Source organism: Chrysemys picta, chromosome 6, assembly GCF_011386835.1.
Source record: "Chrysemys picta bellii isolate R12L10 chromosome 6, ASM1138683v2, whole genome shotgun sequence".
In the NCBI taxonomy this organism is placed as follows: domain Eukaryota; kingdom Metazoa; phylum Chordata; order Testudines; family Emydidae; genus Chrysemys; species Chrysemys picta.
This window is the reverse complement of record NC_088796.1, coordinates 119,584,545-119,598,630: the sequence shown is the minus strand read 5'-3', so window position 1 is coordinate 119,598,630 and position 14,086 is coordinate 119,584,545. Positions and strand designations below refer to the sequence as shown.

The 14,086-nt window shown below is 44.9% G+C and overlaps 1 protein-coding gene across 21 annotated transcripts in view; it reads left to right on the top strand.

Annotated features, from left to right (window-relative positions):
- Positions 1-14,086, top strand: part of PALM2AKAP2 (PALM2 and AKAP2 fusion) — a 498,698-nt gene that overhangs the window by 406,387 nt on the left and 78,225 nt on the right. For 2 of the 21 annotated variants that reach the window (XM_065550549.1, XM_042850397.2), the window contains exon 1: positions 6,046-6,066. The exons of the other annotated variants lie outside the window; for them this stretch is intronic. In XM_065550549.1, coding sequence (XP_065406621.1) covers positions 6,049-6,066 — 18 coding nt within the window. In that variant the 5' untranslated portion in view covers positions 6,046-6,048. Of the gene's footprint in view, positions 1-6,045; positions 6,067-14,086 lie in introns of those variants that run through there. 21 annotated transcript variants of the gene reach the window in all.

Genomic DNA, 14,086 nt, shown 5'->3' with positions numbered 1-14,086 from the left:
CCACTTTCAACTGCATCAGGTGTTGTGTGAGAGCAGCAGGGGTTACAAGAAGGTGCGGGGAAGGGAGAACACAGAGCTTATAATATGTTAACCCTCTGGGATTGGTGGTCACAATGAAGCCCATTGCACAAGCCAGGAAATGCACCTGGGAGCAGTGAGAGAGTTGACAAAACCCCACAAAAACAAACAGAAGAATCTTACTGTTGTGGAATTTGTAAACAATCTAGTTCCTTTGTCCAGAACATGGGGGGAGGGCACACAATCTAACTCAAATCTTTCCATTTGGGGTTTTAGAGTAATGCAATCAAATCAGACATAGCCCTGATACTACTTTCCCGCAACGTGTTCAGGAAAACTGAAACTTCACAAAAACCATTCCGCCAAGGAGGGTGGAGAATGTGTCTTGAAAGAGATCAGCAGCAGTGTATGTTTTGTGTACATGTATGTGTGAACACACACACAAGCACAAAATAATATTATGAAGTCTTTCCTGATGAGGAGGCACAGGAAGACTGTCAGAGTCAGGAACTGAACTCTGATCTCTTAGGTTCCAGTCCAATGTCTCTGGCTTTGTATTAGGCTTCTGCACAGGGGAGAATTTCACCATCTGTCACACTACGTCTCACCTTTCTTATACATGATGGGGAAGGTGAGTGAAGGTGATTGGATCTACAAGAATGCCATGGCTCCATCAGCTTGAACAAATCCTTCAATTTATTCTAAGGCCTTGTCTTCACTAGGAATACCGTGTAGAGAGGCAGTGCTGGTAGTCCCTTAAAATCAGAATCTGCCTCAGGGGAAATAGGCCATCTCAGGCTAATCCTAAGTAAAACAAACCACAAGATGAGAGTAAAAAGAACAGGAGTACTTGTGGCACCTTAGAGACTAACAAATTTATCTGTACGAGTTTTTTCATGAGGTTGATGAGAGTGTGGTTCTGAAGTGGTATGTGCGCTGAGTTCTGTATGCAAGCCTGCCTGCATTGCTCATTGCTGCTGTGAATACCAGCCATTCTGGGAAGATTTACGTGCAGACCTATTTTGAAAATCCCCTGGAAAGCACCATTGTATTTGGGGCTTTGATTTGTGGTTGAATCCTGGAAAGCCATCTTGTGGTGTTAATGATTTCTGATAAGAGGAGACAGAGTGAGCTTTCAAACACAGCAGGCATTCATTAGCATGCACGTTCAGGGTAGATAGACCCCTACCAGATGATACAGTAATACTCCACATGGTTACTATTGAGCATCTGTTTGTTCACTGCTTCTCCCTGTCGACAAGCCAACAACTGTGTATTAATTAGCTTTTTTATCTCAGTTTGGGTGTATTTGTCTTCTGACATCAGTGGCTCTGTGATACCTTGTTTAGAAGAGGATATGGGGAGTTGCTTAAAAACCTTGCCTTTCTAAAACAAAACACTTGAAAGAAAGAGAGTTAACTATTTAAAAAAAAAACAGTGTGTACATCCTGTCGTTACAAGATAAGAACTTAAAGGATCTGGGCTTTTGCTTTTAACTCATGTACCTGTTTGAACCTCACCCTGTGCTGAGTGGTGAGAGCTGTCCTAATGAGCTGCCCTAGCTAAGGGCACGTCTTCACTGGCCACGTTACAGCGCTCCCCGTGCTCTAAAAAACCACCTCCACGAGGAGCGTAGCTACCAGCGCTGGTGCACTGTCTATACTGGCATGTTTCAGCGCTGAAACTTGCAGTGCTCAGGGGATGTTTTTTCACACCCCTGAGCAAGAAAGTTGCAGCGCTGTAAAGTGCCAGTGTAGACAAGCCCAAAGACATTATCCTATGTGTCTTTGACCTACTGTAGTATTTCTGGTGATCCCCACATAGATTTTCAGCTATACAAGGGCATTCAATTCAACTACCAGCTAAATCGGGGATCAGAAGCCATCTCTTCAGGGAGCAGGTGTATGTGGTATTCTATATTGGACTAATTTCCTATTGACATTACTTTGGTCGCCTGGTTTTCAATTTATAATGAAGTCATACTTTCCTTCACTGTTTGTTTGACGCTAGAATGTAATACTTAGCACTCAGGTTAATCTGTTCTTCATCGGCTCTTTAACCTTCAGCATTTTATTCTGCTGTATTTACTTCTATATGTGTTGTATGAAAAAGGCCAAACATTGCTTTTGCCTTAAAAAGATCAATACGAGGCCAAAAGCTATATATTTCTGTGGGTGAGCCGAGGCATGGGAACGGCTCCGGATTCTTCCTTCCGTTCCATGCTTAGCAAGTGTTTTCAGGTCTGGTCATGGGAATGCTCAAAGGATGCATAGAATAGCTGTATCTCCCAAATAGCCCTGTTTCTACCCAGGGCCACATCCCCATCTGTAAAGCAATCAATGCTATCTCAGATCCCCACATAAATTAAAAGAGATATTACTGGGGATGTGTTTGGGTTAGATAAACACCTTTGGATTGCCCCATGGTCACAGAGTGAGTCAGTGAGACAGCCAGGAATAGAGCCCAGGAGTTCTGCCTGCCCCCTTCCTTGCTCAAACTGCTAGAGTGCTTCCATAATGGTCGTTGAGGTGACAGCTGGCACAAACTTGTTTGAGAGGCAAGGTGGGTGAGGTAATATCTTTTACAGGACCTCACCCGTCTTGTGTCTCAGACCCTGAAGAAGAGCGCTATGTAAGCTCGCAAGCATGTCTCTTTCACCACCAGAAGTTGGCCCTCACCAATCTTGTCTCTCTAATATCCTGGGACCAACTCAGCTGCAGCAACACTGAATATAAACTTGTTTGTTGCTTACATCAGACACCGGTCAAAACCACATCTATTCTTGCTAGGTGGCGTTTGGAAGACTGGTCCCAAAGATCTGGGAGTCTACATCAATTATAAGGGGCTCTCGCTTGCTGTTGGCACTTTGTGAGATGGCAGATAAACAACCATGAAGTATGTAGGTACAATGGAGCTAATGTTTGAGCAACATCTCTTCATCTGCTGCACACATATACATCCTTCAGTTATACCAGATTTCTTGGTGATTACACTTTCCACATTTATTTGAAGCTGTTAACACTTTTCTCCAGATGGGTAATTCAAGCCTTTGAGTATGTGCCTGGGTTATGCTAGAGACCATGCCCCACTTCTCTGATATTCTGATTATAATGCAAAGGCATTCTCGTCTCAGAAGCAACATTTTCAGGTTAGAGCAGACACCACCTTTACAATGAATCTATTCTGTACACTGGGTGTGTAATACATGTACATCACTGACTTCACTTCAGAGATGTAGCTAGATGCTCAGGCTATGTCTATACTGGCAATTGAATGACAAAACTTTTGTCTTTCAGAGGTGTTAAAAACAAAAAAAATCCCGAAAGACAAAAGTTTTGCCGTGGCAAGTGCCAGTGTGAACAGGGTGTTGTCGGCAGGAGCGCTCCTGCCGACAACGCAAAAGCCACTCGTCGGGGGTCGTTTTTTTGTCAGCAGGAGAGCCGACAGAGCCTTAGGGACAGGGTTAGGGTGCAAAAGGTTTCCTTTGTTTTTCTGGTCAGTCTAAGAATTTTTTAATGGATACAGTTCTGTACCACTGTGTAGCATTTTTATAGCTGCTGTGTTCCAGTTTAAGCCAATCTTATTTGGCCATTGAAAAAAAAAATAAACATAGACATATATTGGGTCCAAAAGAAACTCAAAATGAACTTGAGGAATGTCATAGCACAATCATTTCTCCAGAAGGGCAAAACAGCCAGCGAGAGAGAGCATTATATGACTTGCTATTTTTGCTTGCTAAGTAATTTAAGCCAGAAGAATTGGCACTCTGTGTATTGAAATGGTGTGTGTATATTCAGTAATAAAACTATAGCTGTGTGTGTGTGTGTGTGTGTGTGTTGCATGCATTTCCTGCTGTGAAATACATGAATGCAAGTATTTTACCCTTCCCAAGCAATTGCGTATATTCAACAAATATGGCAAATAAGGCCCTGATTCAAACTATTCATATGCTTAAAATCAGGAATGTGCTTAAGTACCTGGCTGAATCAGGGCTTTAATATCTATTGATCTGTGGTTTTTTAATAGTGCCCATCCCAATAATGTCTAAACACTGTATCAAGATGGAAATAAATTTTACAGAGAGAGATTTCCTCAAAGTAGTTTCACACAAAACCATCATGTATTTCTAAAACTTTGTCATAATTCATGATAATGTAATACATCTGAATCTCACCTACAGTAAATACCAGTTTGCCTGTTCAGTGATTTTTGTATCATTTTATTTTATTGTAAATATTATGGGTCTGATCCTGTAGCTGTTCTGGGCACTAAATTCTCAGTTCTGTGATAAAAGTGCTGCAATACAGCATCCTTCATAGTTCTGTGTGTCGTCTTAGAATTTATTTTGGTTAGTTTGCAAAAATGCAAGAGTTTGCTCTGAAATAAGAGAGATTATAGGTCCTGATTTGATCCTGTGTGATCCTAAAATGGCTTTTGGGTTTTGTTTCGTTTTTGCTCTGGTGTAAAATAAAAAAAAATTGTTCAGACTTGTCTAAACAGAGTTGTTCCTGATAAACTCTATGTATGGGCGCTTTCATTCTAAGAACAAGAGTGCTTTGCTCCTGGTTATCTTAATGCACAAAAATACAAATCCAAAACCACTCTGTGTGTTAAGCTAACCAGGAACAAGCCACTCTTTTTCTGGAGTCAGAGTGTCCACACATGGAGTTAATCAAGAATGACTCCGGGTATAGACTAGACATTGGTCTAAATGGTCAGATTTGCATCCACAATTAATTATACGCACAAACTGCTCCCATTAAAAAAAGAAAACCTTCTTTTAGAATCCTAGCCATGACTGTGTACACAATATCCAGGGCATATTTCCTTACAAGTAGTAAAATACAAGAAATAGCCGTTCAGCCTAGAAATCACATAAATACACTTAATGTTAGTTTTACCCTTCTCTCCATTTAGTCACCCATAGCCTAAGTAAGGCCTAGGCTATGTCTACACTACTGCAGAAAGTCGACCTATGTTATGCAATGCCTGTAGCTGGAGTCGACGTACCTTATGTTGAGTTACCGTGGGATCTGCACCACGGGGCGACTTACCTTACTCTTCTCGTCAGGGTGGAGTGGGGTGGTAGAGTACAGGGGTCGACTGGAGAGCGATCTGCTGTCGATTTGGCAAGTCTTCACTAGACCCGCTAAATTGACCGCCAGTGGATCGATCTCAGAGCGTGGATCCCGGCTGTAGTGTAGATGTAGCCTTAGATTCTGCATATGAATGTGCAATCCACAGGCGCTAAAGAAGGAGTTTTAGATCACAAGCAAACGTAGAGCATATTTTGGCTGTTTCAAAGAGACGGTTTTAATGTATTTTTGAGAAATATTTCAGCCTCATTTAAATAGATGATATTTTAGTCCAGTGCTCTTTATAATAGCATTTTTAGCAATTCTGAACAGTTATAAATCCCTCTAGTAAAATCTACGGGCTATACAATCATGAGGCAGTGATCTCTGAGGCTTTCAGCCTGGGAAGGCTAGCCTGGGGGATCACAGCAAAAATAAAGCTTCAGGTGCATCTGATTGTCTTTGAATGCTTCAGAAACAACCTAGGTCATTTTTGATGGCTGCTTCTAGACTTTGGAAAACAGAATCAGATAGCAGTAGTGTGAAAAACATAACATAAAAAAGAAACAAAGCCAAGGTTTCCAAGCCAGGGACTTGTGAGTGACATGCAGTCCATTGTCAAAACAGCAGCCTACAGCAGAAGTGGGAGGTTCAAAGGTTATCATCCTGTTATGCTAATTGAGTTTGAGCTGAGCTCTTCCCAAGAAAGAAAGCCTCTTAGTGAATTACTTATTCAGTTCCTCTGGGTGCAAATAGGATGGCTGTAACTGTTTAGAATCTACTGAAGAGGCCCTTGAAGAATACGGCTAAAGGATTTCTCTCAATTTAAGCATCTCCAAATGAAAAGCAACCAAGAAAGCTGAGAGATTAGAGTGCGGTTTGCCATTTATTGTGTCTGCTTAAGAGGCCAAAGATGTTCAGGTACACAGCGCCCTGGCAAGTCCTCTTCCTGTCCATGGAACAGGGGCTAAGGGTAAGAAAACTTGTTTTCATGATGGTATCTGAAAGTATCATTTATTATTTTAATACTTAGGAGTGTCTTTGTATGAGTGTGTGTGTGTGTGTGTGTGTGTGTGTGTGTGTGTGGTGTCAGAATTATCTAGCAAATGAAAGAGAACTCACTCCCATTGTGGTGAGGTTATATATATGTATGTATTTTTGTTTTGGACATCTCAGTTGTGCTGATAAGCTGATTTCTGGAAAGAACAGTGCAAAAGAGAAGCAAGTGAATTCTGAAAAATACTGTAAATTTGACTTTTATAGCACCTTCTATCCAAGGCTCTCAAAAGGGTTTAAAAACATTTAATGAATTAGCCCTCACAGCCGTCCTTCTGAGGTACATGTTAAAGGGGGAAACCAAGGCTCAGACAGGTTAAGTGTCTTGCTCAAGATCATGCAGCAAGTCAGTGATAAAATCCAGATCTTCAGATTCCCAGTCCCTTCAATTGTATAATGCTCCCTCGCTGTCTTCTAAATTGGATTCTGTTTGAGGCCATTTTTTAATCTTGACGCTGTGAGAATGTAAGAAGATGAATTGCTGCAACAGAATTATTTTTCTTGGGAAGTTTGAAATCTAAAAAGGATATGAAAAGAAGCAAACTTCTTTGGAATCAATTTAAATTCACTTGGCTTGTAGTGATGTTCATAATGTTTCCCACATTGTAGTGTGGTATCCTTTTCCTCGAAAGCAATCTCCATTAGATATTTAAAATTATGGAGCTTTAGGTGAAGCATTATGATTTTTATATTGCAAAAATACCTGAAACAGCAGTGTTGCCAACTCTCATGATTTCTATCATGATTCTTGCAATATTTGGTGTTCTTTCCTAAGGTCCTATATGAAGGAATCAGTGTATGTATGCAAATCTCAGCTTTCGTTTTTTAAACATGTTCTATTTCTAATCCTTGTAGTTGCAAGGAAAAGTTTGGAAACGTGAATCTTAATGGCTCTGAAACCAGACCCCCAAGTTATGGTATTTTTAAAAATCTCATTTTCAAAACGGTGTTATGAATTTTGAGTGCCTGACTCATGATTTTTGAATGTTTGGGGTTGGCAATACTGCATCAGTTGTAGCAAATGCAGACTTGGCAGGGGCGGCTCCAGGCACCAGCGCACCAAGCGTGTGCCTGGGACAGCAGGCCGCGGAGGGGGCGGCAGTCAGGGAGCCTTCGGCGGCGTGCCTGCAGGAGGTCCGCCGGTCCCGCAGCTTCGGTGGCAATTTGGCGGCGGGTATTTCCTCTGTATGACAACGCAGTTAGATTTCCTGTTATGATCCTATGGATACTATTCTTATGTATTATTTGTATAACTGTGGTAATTACACTGTGGTAATTACACAGTGGTATCTAGGAGCCCCACTCCTGGACCAAGACCCCTTGCGCTAGGTGCTGTACAAACCCAGAACAAAAAGACAGGCCCTGCCCCAAAGCACTTTCAATCTACTCCCTGCACATGGGCAGAAACGAAAAAGCCCTTGAAGCTGCTTCTGGTATTGAGCCTTTTTTTATTTGTTTTATTTGATTTTCCAAGGACCAACGCAACTATTCATATAGAGATAAAAGGCCTCAATCCATCAACAGAGTACATGCAGATAAATCCCATTGAACTCAATAGGATTCTGTATACATTCAGGGATCTGCCCATATAGATCTCTTTGCAGGATCAGGACTTCACTATGTAAGACAAGTCATTAATAACCATACCAGGAATGTTAATACCATAACAAACTTAGATATCCATACAGAATCTATTTCATTATGGGAACAACAGGGCCTGCAGCTCATGGAAAAACCCTGATACAGAACCTTAACTAAATCATGTCCCTTAGCATTATGGGCACGTTCCAAAAGTCCGTAGAAGTCAATGGCAGTTTCTCCATTTGAGTTGGGTGGGATTTGGATCCGGCACTATAAGAGAGACCAAAAGAAACAGGGTGTAGTGTGGAAATCAAACCCCAGTTGCAATCTCCTCTGCCACCCACAGGTCTGGAAAGGTCATCCCAGAATTTAACCATGTATCTGGTGAGATGATCAACTGCTTTTTCTTAAATTTTGGGGAACATTTTATTGTAGGTGTGTTTTCTTTACAGCTAATAGCTGTTTCAACAGCAAGAGCATCTCAAGTAACATATTTTGCCAAGCCATTACTGTAGGACGAGGTGGGCAAACTTTTTGGCCTGAGGGCCGCATCTGGGTATGGAAATTGTATGGCGGGCCATGAATGCTCACGAAATTGGGTGTTGGAGGGGGTGAGGGCTCCGGCTGAGGGTGTGGGCTGTGGGGTGGGGCTGGGGATGAGGGGTTGGGGGTCAGGAGCGTACTCCAGGCTGGGACTGAGAGGTTCGGAGGGCGGGAAGGGGATCAGGGCTGGGGCAGAGAGTTGGGGTGCGGGAGGGAGTCAGAGGTGCAGGCTCCGGGTGGCGCTTACCTCAAGCAGCTCCCAGAAGCAGTGGCATGTCCCCCATCCAGCTCTTGTGGACGTGCAGCCAGGCAGCTCTGCGCGCTGCCCTGTCTGCAGGCACCGCCCCTGCAGCTCCCACTGGCTGCAGTTCCTGGCCAGTGGGAGCTGTGGGGGCAGCACTTGGGGCAGGAGCAGTGTGTGGACCCCCCTGGCTGCCCCTACATGTAGGAGCGCCAGAGCGGGGCAAGCCCCAGACCCCGCTCCCTGGCGGGAGCTCAAGGACCAGATTGAAACATCTGGAGGGCCAGATGCGGCCCCAGGGCCGTAGTTTGCCCACCCCTGCTATAGGAGAATCCGTGTCTTTAATTAGTGTTTTGCCCACAAATTGGTGCAACAAATAGTACTTAAAAAAAATACTACTTTGTTCCTTCCTGGTGTTTTCTAAAATGACTCAGGCCCTGAACTTGCAAATGTTCATGCACATACTTCATTGGAATTCAGTAAACCTGACATGCTTAAAGTTACACACATGCATAAGTGTCTGAGGGTTGTGGTCTGTGGAAAAGCTTTATAATTATGTGCAGGAAGACTTTTTCTTCCTACAAAGGATTGCACAGCCTGGTGGGAAGTTCAAGGGATTGAAACAAAAGTACATAACTTTTTCCAGGAAGGATACGAATTATTCCTTCTGTGCTACTACTGGGGGAGTCAATCTTCCATTGTGCTAGGCCCATTCAATGAAGGCTGTTTTCATTTTGCTATAGTAAGATGTATCCAGACTTTAGTGCATTGATTTCTTTAACTCTGTACCATCTGGTGTATACTCTATACTGAGTTATATAAAAATTAAAAAGGGTAGTCGATGAAGGAAACTCAAATGTTCATGTCTGAAATATATGCTCTAATTCAAACAGGAATTGGTTCAGAGAAGTCCACAGGAGGTCAGAATGGATAATCTAATGATCCCTTCTGGGTTTATAATCTCTGAATCTATGTATATTTCACACAAGCAATAAGAGAGAACCTAATTTAAAATAACACAGTATTTAAGGAGCAACAAAACAGATGCTCAACAAGGCCAAGATTTTTTTTTTAAATGGGAGCCATTCTCCTGTCTCTATTTTTAATCACTTCAAGGTTTGACTTTGATAAGCAGCTTCATTCACCTCAAACTTCTGACTTTGGTGACTACATATGGATTAAAGAGCTTAATTTGAGGTTCCTATATGTTGACGGTAAATTATTATTATTATTTTATTTAAGGAATATATTATACATTCAGAGGCATCTTGACATTGTTGGAGTTCCGGTGTGTAAGCTGTGTGAAGCTGGGTTAGGTCTGTGGGTTGTGCAAGCTTTATGCAGGGTACTCTGCATGATTTCCCTCGTTCTGTGCGCATGGTGTCACTCTAAAGGAAATTGGCAATGATTAATTGGAGTGCCATAGACACCTAGGGTGGAATTTTCCAAAATTCTCAACATTGGCCTAACTCTGCTGCCGTTAAAGTCCAATGGTAACACACTCATTGACTATAATGCAAGGGGGTCAGAGTTTGGCCAACAGTGAAAATCTGAACTCTAAACACATATTATGGCTGCCCCAGCTTTGGTGCTGGAGGGCAAGGGAAGAGTACAGGAAGCCCCTTCCCACTTAGTGCTCCTGTGCAAGAGACAGCCATAATCTGTTTGGTTTCACTGGCCAAGCTTGGGATGGAGGAGCATGGACAGCAACTGGCCAGGCTAGCAGAGATTGTCTGTGTGTATATGGGTATGTCCATGACTTCACACACTCCTAAGCACGAGGCAATGGGGCTCTGCTCAAGAAGCACACACTGTGCCTTGGGCTGCTGGTGGAATGGTGCCTAGACGCAGACTGCCTGTACCTGGTCTCTGCAGGGATCGGGCCTCCAGGCATTGTTGCCTGTGGGATCACTTCCCTCTCTCTCTGAGGTTCCTTAGTCTGGCTTTCTGTCTAAAAGACAGCTTTTGAGACATAATTTTTAATTGGGCATGACTCTTTCACTGGGATTCCCACCTCCTTTTCTGATTCTGCCCAGCAGGAAAGCCAGACTAACTCAGGCTTTGGCCTGTTCCATGTGGACTCTTACCCCTATGAGGTATCTGTGGGGCTCAACAGGGACATGGGGTCTGCCCACGTGGATCACATTACAGCTGTAAAACTGGAGAAAGTTTAAGTGACTCACACAAGGGAAGGGGAGGAGTGGAAGAAGGTTAGGTTTTTCTAGGCTCTTTGCATACCCTCTTTCAGCTGTAAACGTGATGATGGAGGTGGTAGCTGGGGAGCTGAGGGATAGAGTTTGGCACCATCTTCTGAAAAAATTAAAGTTCAGATATACAAGCAGTGTTGTTAACATAGCAACCACTTTAGCTAAGACTCATTATGCAGACATGTGGGCAGATCCCTGCACTCACGCAGAGCCCCATTAAAGTCTGTGTAGTAGCAGAGATCTACCCACGTGGTTTTGTTTCTGGGGTCCAGGCCAAAAGAAGTACTAAAAGCTAAGTGTAGGATTTTCAAAAGCTCCTATGGGAGTTAGGTACCCAGCTCCCATACCGCCTTTATGCGCCTTCAAAAATCCCACTCTCCTACCTTACAAAGACATCTGTTCAGGCTATTATACCACCCTCATTAATGTGTTATCTGAATGCCTGCGATTAGTGCATTAAGAGTAGGGTTGCCAACTTTCTACTCACACAAAACTGAACCCCTTGCCCTGCCCTGCCCCACCCCAGCCCTCCTCCAAGGCCCCATCCATGCCCCGCCCCTTCTCCAAGGCCCTCCCCCCGCTCATTCCGTCCTCCCTTCCCTCTGTCGCTCACTCTCCCCACCCTCTCTCACTCATTTTCACTGGTCTGGCTCAGGAGGCTGCGGGTGTGGGCTGTGGGGTGGGGACAGCGATGAGGAGTTTGGGGTGTAGGAGGGGGCTCTGGGCTGGGGGTTGGAGCCAAGGGGTTTGGGGTGTGGGAGGGGGCTCTGGGTTGAGGCAGGGGGTTGGGGGTGTGGCAGGCAGTACAGGCTCTGGGCTGGGAGTGAAGGTTCTGGGGTGGGGCCAGAAATGGGTTCAGGGTGTGGGAGGGGGTTAAGGTGTGGGGGGGTGAGGGCTCCGGCTGGGGGCGTGGGCTCTGATGTGGTGCAGAGGATGAGGGATTAGCGGTGTAGGAGGGAGCTCCGGACTGGGGCTGAGGGGCTCACTGCAGGAGGGGGCCCTGGGTTGGGGTGCAGGGGGTTGTGAGGGCTCTGACTGGGGGTGCAGACTCTGGGGTGGGGCTGGGGATGAGGGGTTTGGGGCGTAGGAGGATGCTTCAGGCTAGGACCGATGGGTTCGGAGGGCAGGAGAGGGATCAGGGCTGGAGCAGGGGGTTGGGGTGTGTGTGAGGGGGTAAGGGCTCTGGCTGGGGGTGTGGCTGGGAATGGGGGGTTTGGGGTGCAGGAGGGTGCTCTGGGCTGGGACTGAGGGGTTTGGAGGGCGGTAGGAGGATCAGGGCTGGGGTTGGGGGTGCGAGCTCTGGGCTGGGAATGGGGGGGTTGGGGTGTAGGACGCTGCTCCGGGCTGGGACCAAGGGGTTCGGAGGGAGGGGATCAGGGCTGGGGCAGGGGGTTGAGGTGCGGGGGGGGGGAAGTGAGGGCTCTGGCTGGGGGTGCGGCTCTGGGCTGGGACTGAGGGGTTCAGAGGGCGAGAGGGGGATCAGGGCTGGGGGGGTTGGGACACGGGGCGGGAGGGGTCAGGGGTGCAGGACTTACCTCAAGCAGCTCCTGGAAGCAGTGACATGTCCCCCCTCTGGCTCCTATGCGGAAACGTGGCCAAGCGGCTCTGCGCGCTGCCCCGTCCACAGGCGCTGCCCCCACGGCTCCCACTGGCCACAGTTCCCGGCCGGCCAATGGGAGCTGCGGGGGGCAGTGCTTGGGGTGGGGGCAGCTTGTGGATGGAGCCCCCTGGCTGTCCCTACGCATAGGAGCCAGACAGGGGACATGCTGGCTGCTTCCTTTGAGCAGTGTGGCGCAGAAGCTAGCAGGGACCTGCCAGCCTCGCTGCGCGGTGCCGTCAACCGCACAGTCAACAGCCTGGTCAGCAGCACTGACTGGAGCTGCCAGGATCCCTTTTCGACCTGGTGTTCTGGTCCAAAACCAGACACCTGGTCACCCTAATTAAGAGATGTGAATAACATTGAAAGTCTCCTGCTTTTTCATCCATCCATGTTTAGCATCATGCCCTGTGTTTTACAGAGTGCAAAGATGTGATGGTTGTATATTTTATTATTACAAATATAATTACATGCTGAATTTAACCTTGTACATTTTTTATAGTAAAGGAAAGATTCTGTATCAGCTAAACCTTTACAAAACAGTGCATATGGGTGCAGGGGACTGGACTAGATGACCTCTCAAGGTCCCTTCCAGTCCTATGAGTCTATGAAATATGCCCCGTAACTCTTGTCATAAAGAACAATGTGTACATTCATCATATCCAGGGAATGAAATACCTGCAATGGCTTTAAATTGGATGCTTAGGTCTCGATCCTGCCAGGTGCTGAGCGCTCTGTCCCAGAGCCACCAAAGCTCTTACAAGTGTTTTTCACTTTAAGCAGATGAGTAGTCTTACTGAAATCAATGAAAATACTCATGCAAAGAGTTAGGCAAATGATTAAGTAGCTTGTTGACTCAAGGCCTTATTCAGAAAGGGAGATTTTTTGGTATAATTTTTATATAATCAAGATGTACTTCCATTATATTTAAAAAAAAAAAAGAGATGTCCCACAAAGTCCTGTGCTATATTTTTATATTGGTTCTCTTTTTACGTAGAGTCTATTCTGTAGTTACACCATATAGTATGGGCAACTATAAATGAAAGGAGAATTTGGCCCTGTATCCATAGCCTCACTAAAAGCACAACATTCTTCTTTCAACTCAGTGCATTGTGATATTTTCACAAGCATACATAATAAAACAGTTTAATACATTCAGAATGTTTAACATTAAGGTGTCAGCAAGCAGTGTACAGACACTGGCTCCAGTTCAGTCTGTAGACTTCTATTTGTCGAGCCTTGCAAATCCATGGATATCTGCTTTATATCTGCAGATGCGGCTGTATTGTTCACCATCTTTGCCGATCGGATGCAGATCCAAATTTAACAGTGAGATAAGGTGCTGATGTGGATACGGGTATATATAAAAGGTGGAGTGCAAATCACGGGTCAAATACAAGTTAATTATCGCAGATGCAGATCAGATGTGGATCCAAATTTTTGTATCCACGCAGGGCTCTATATATTTGATCTATTGATTGAGCCAAAACCTAAACAGGGTATCTGGGGAACTTTATCCAATAAAATTAAGTGCCCAGTTTAGATTTACACATATTAAAGAACTTAAAACCCTTCCCATCCTTGCAATACAAACTCACAGTTGTGACATTAGCTCTGTGCAAGGACTTCATTACAGGCCCAATCCAATACCCTGTATGTCAATGAAAAGGCCCCCGTTTATTTTTGTGGGTATGGGATCCGGTCCTTACACTTAAATTCATCCTTAGTGGTGTTGCCTGTACTTGAGTGAGCCTATGATTCAGTGTCC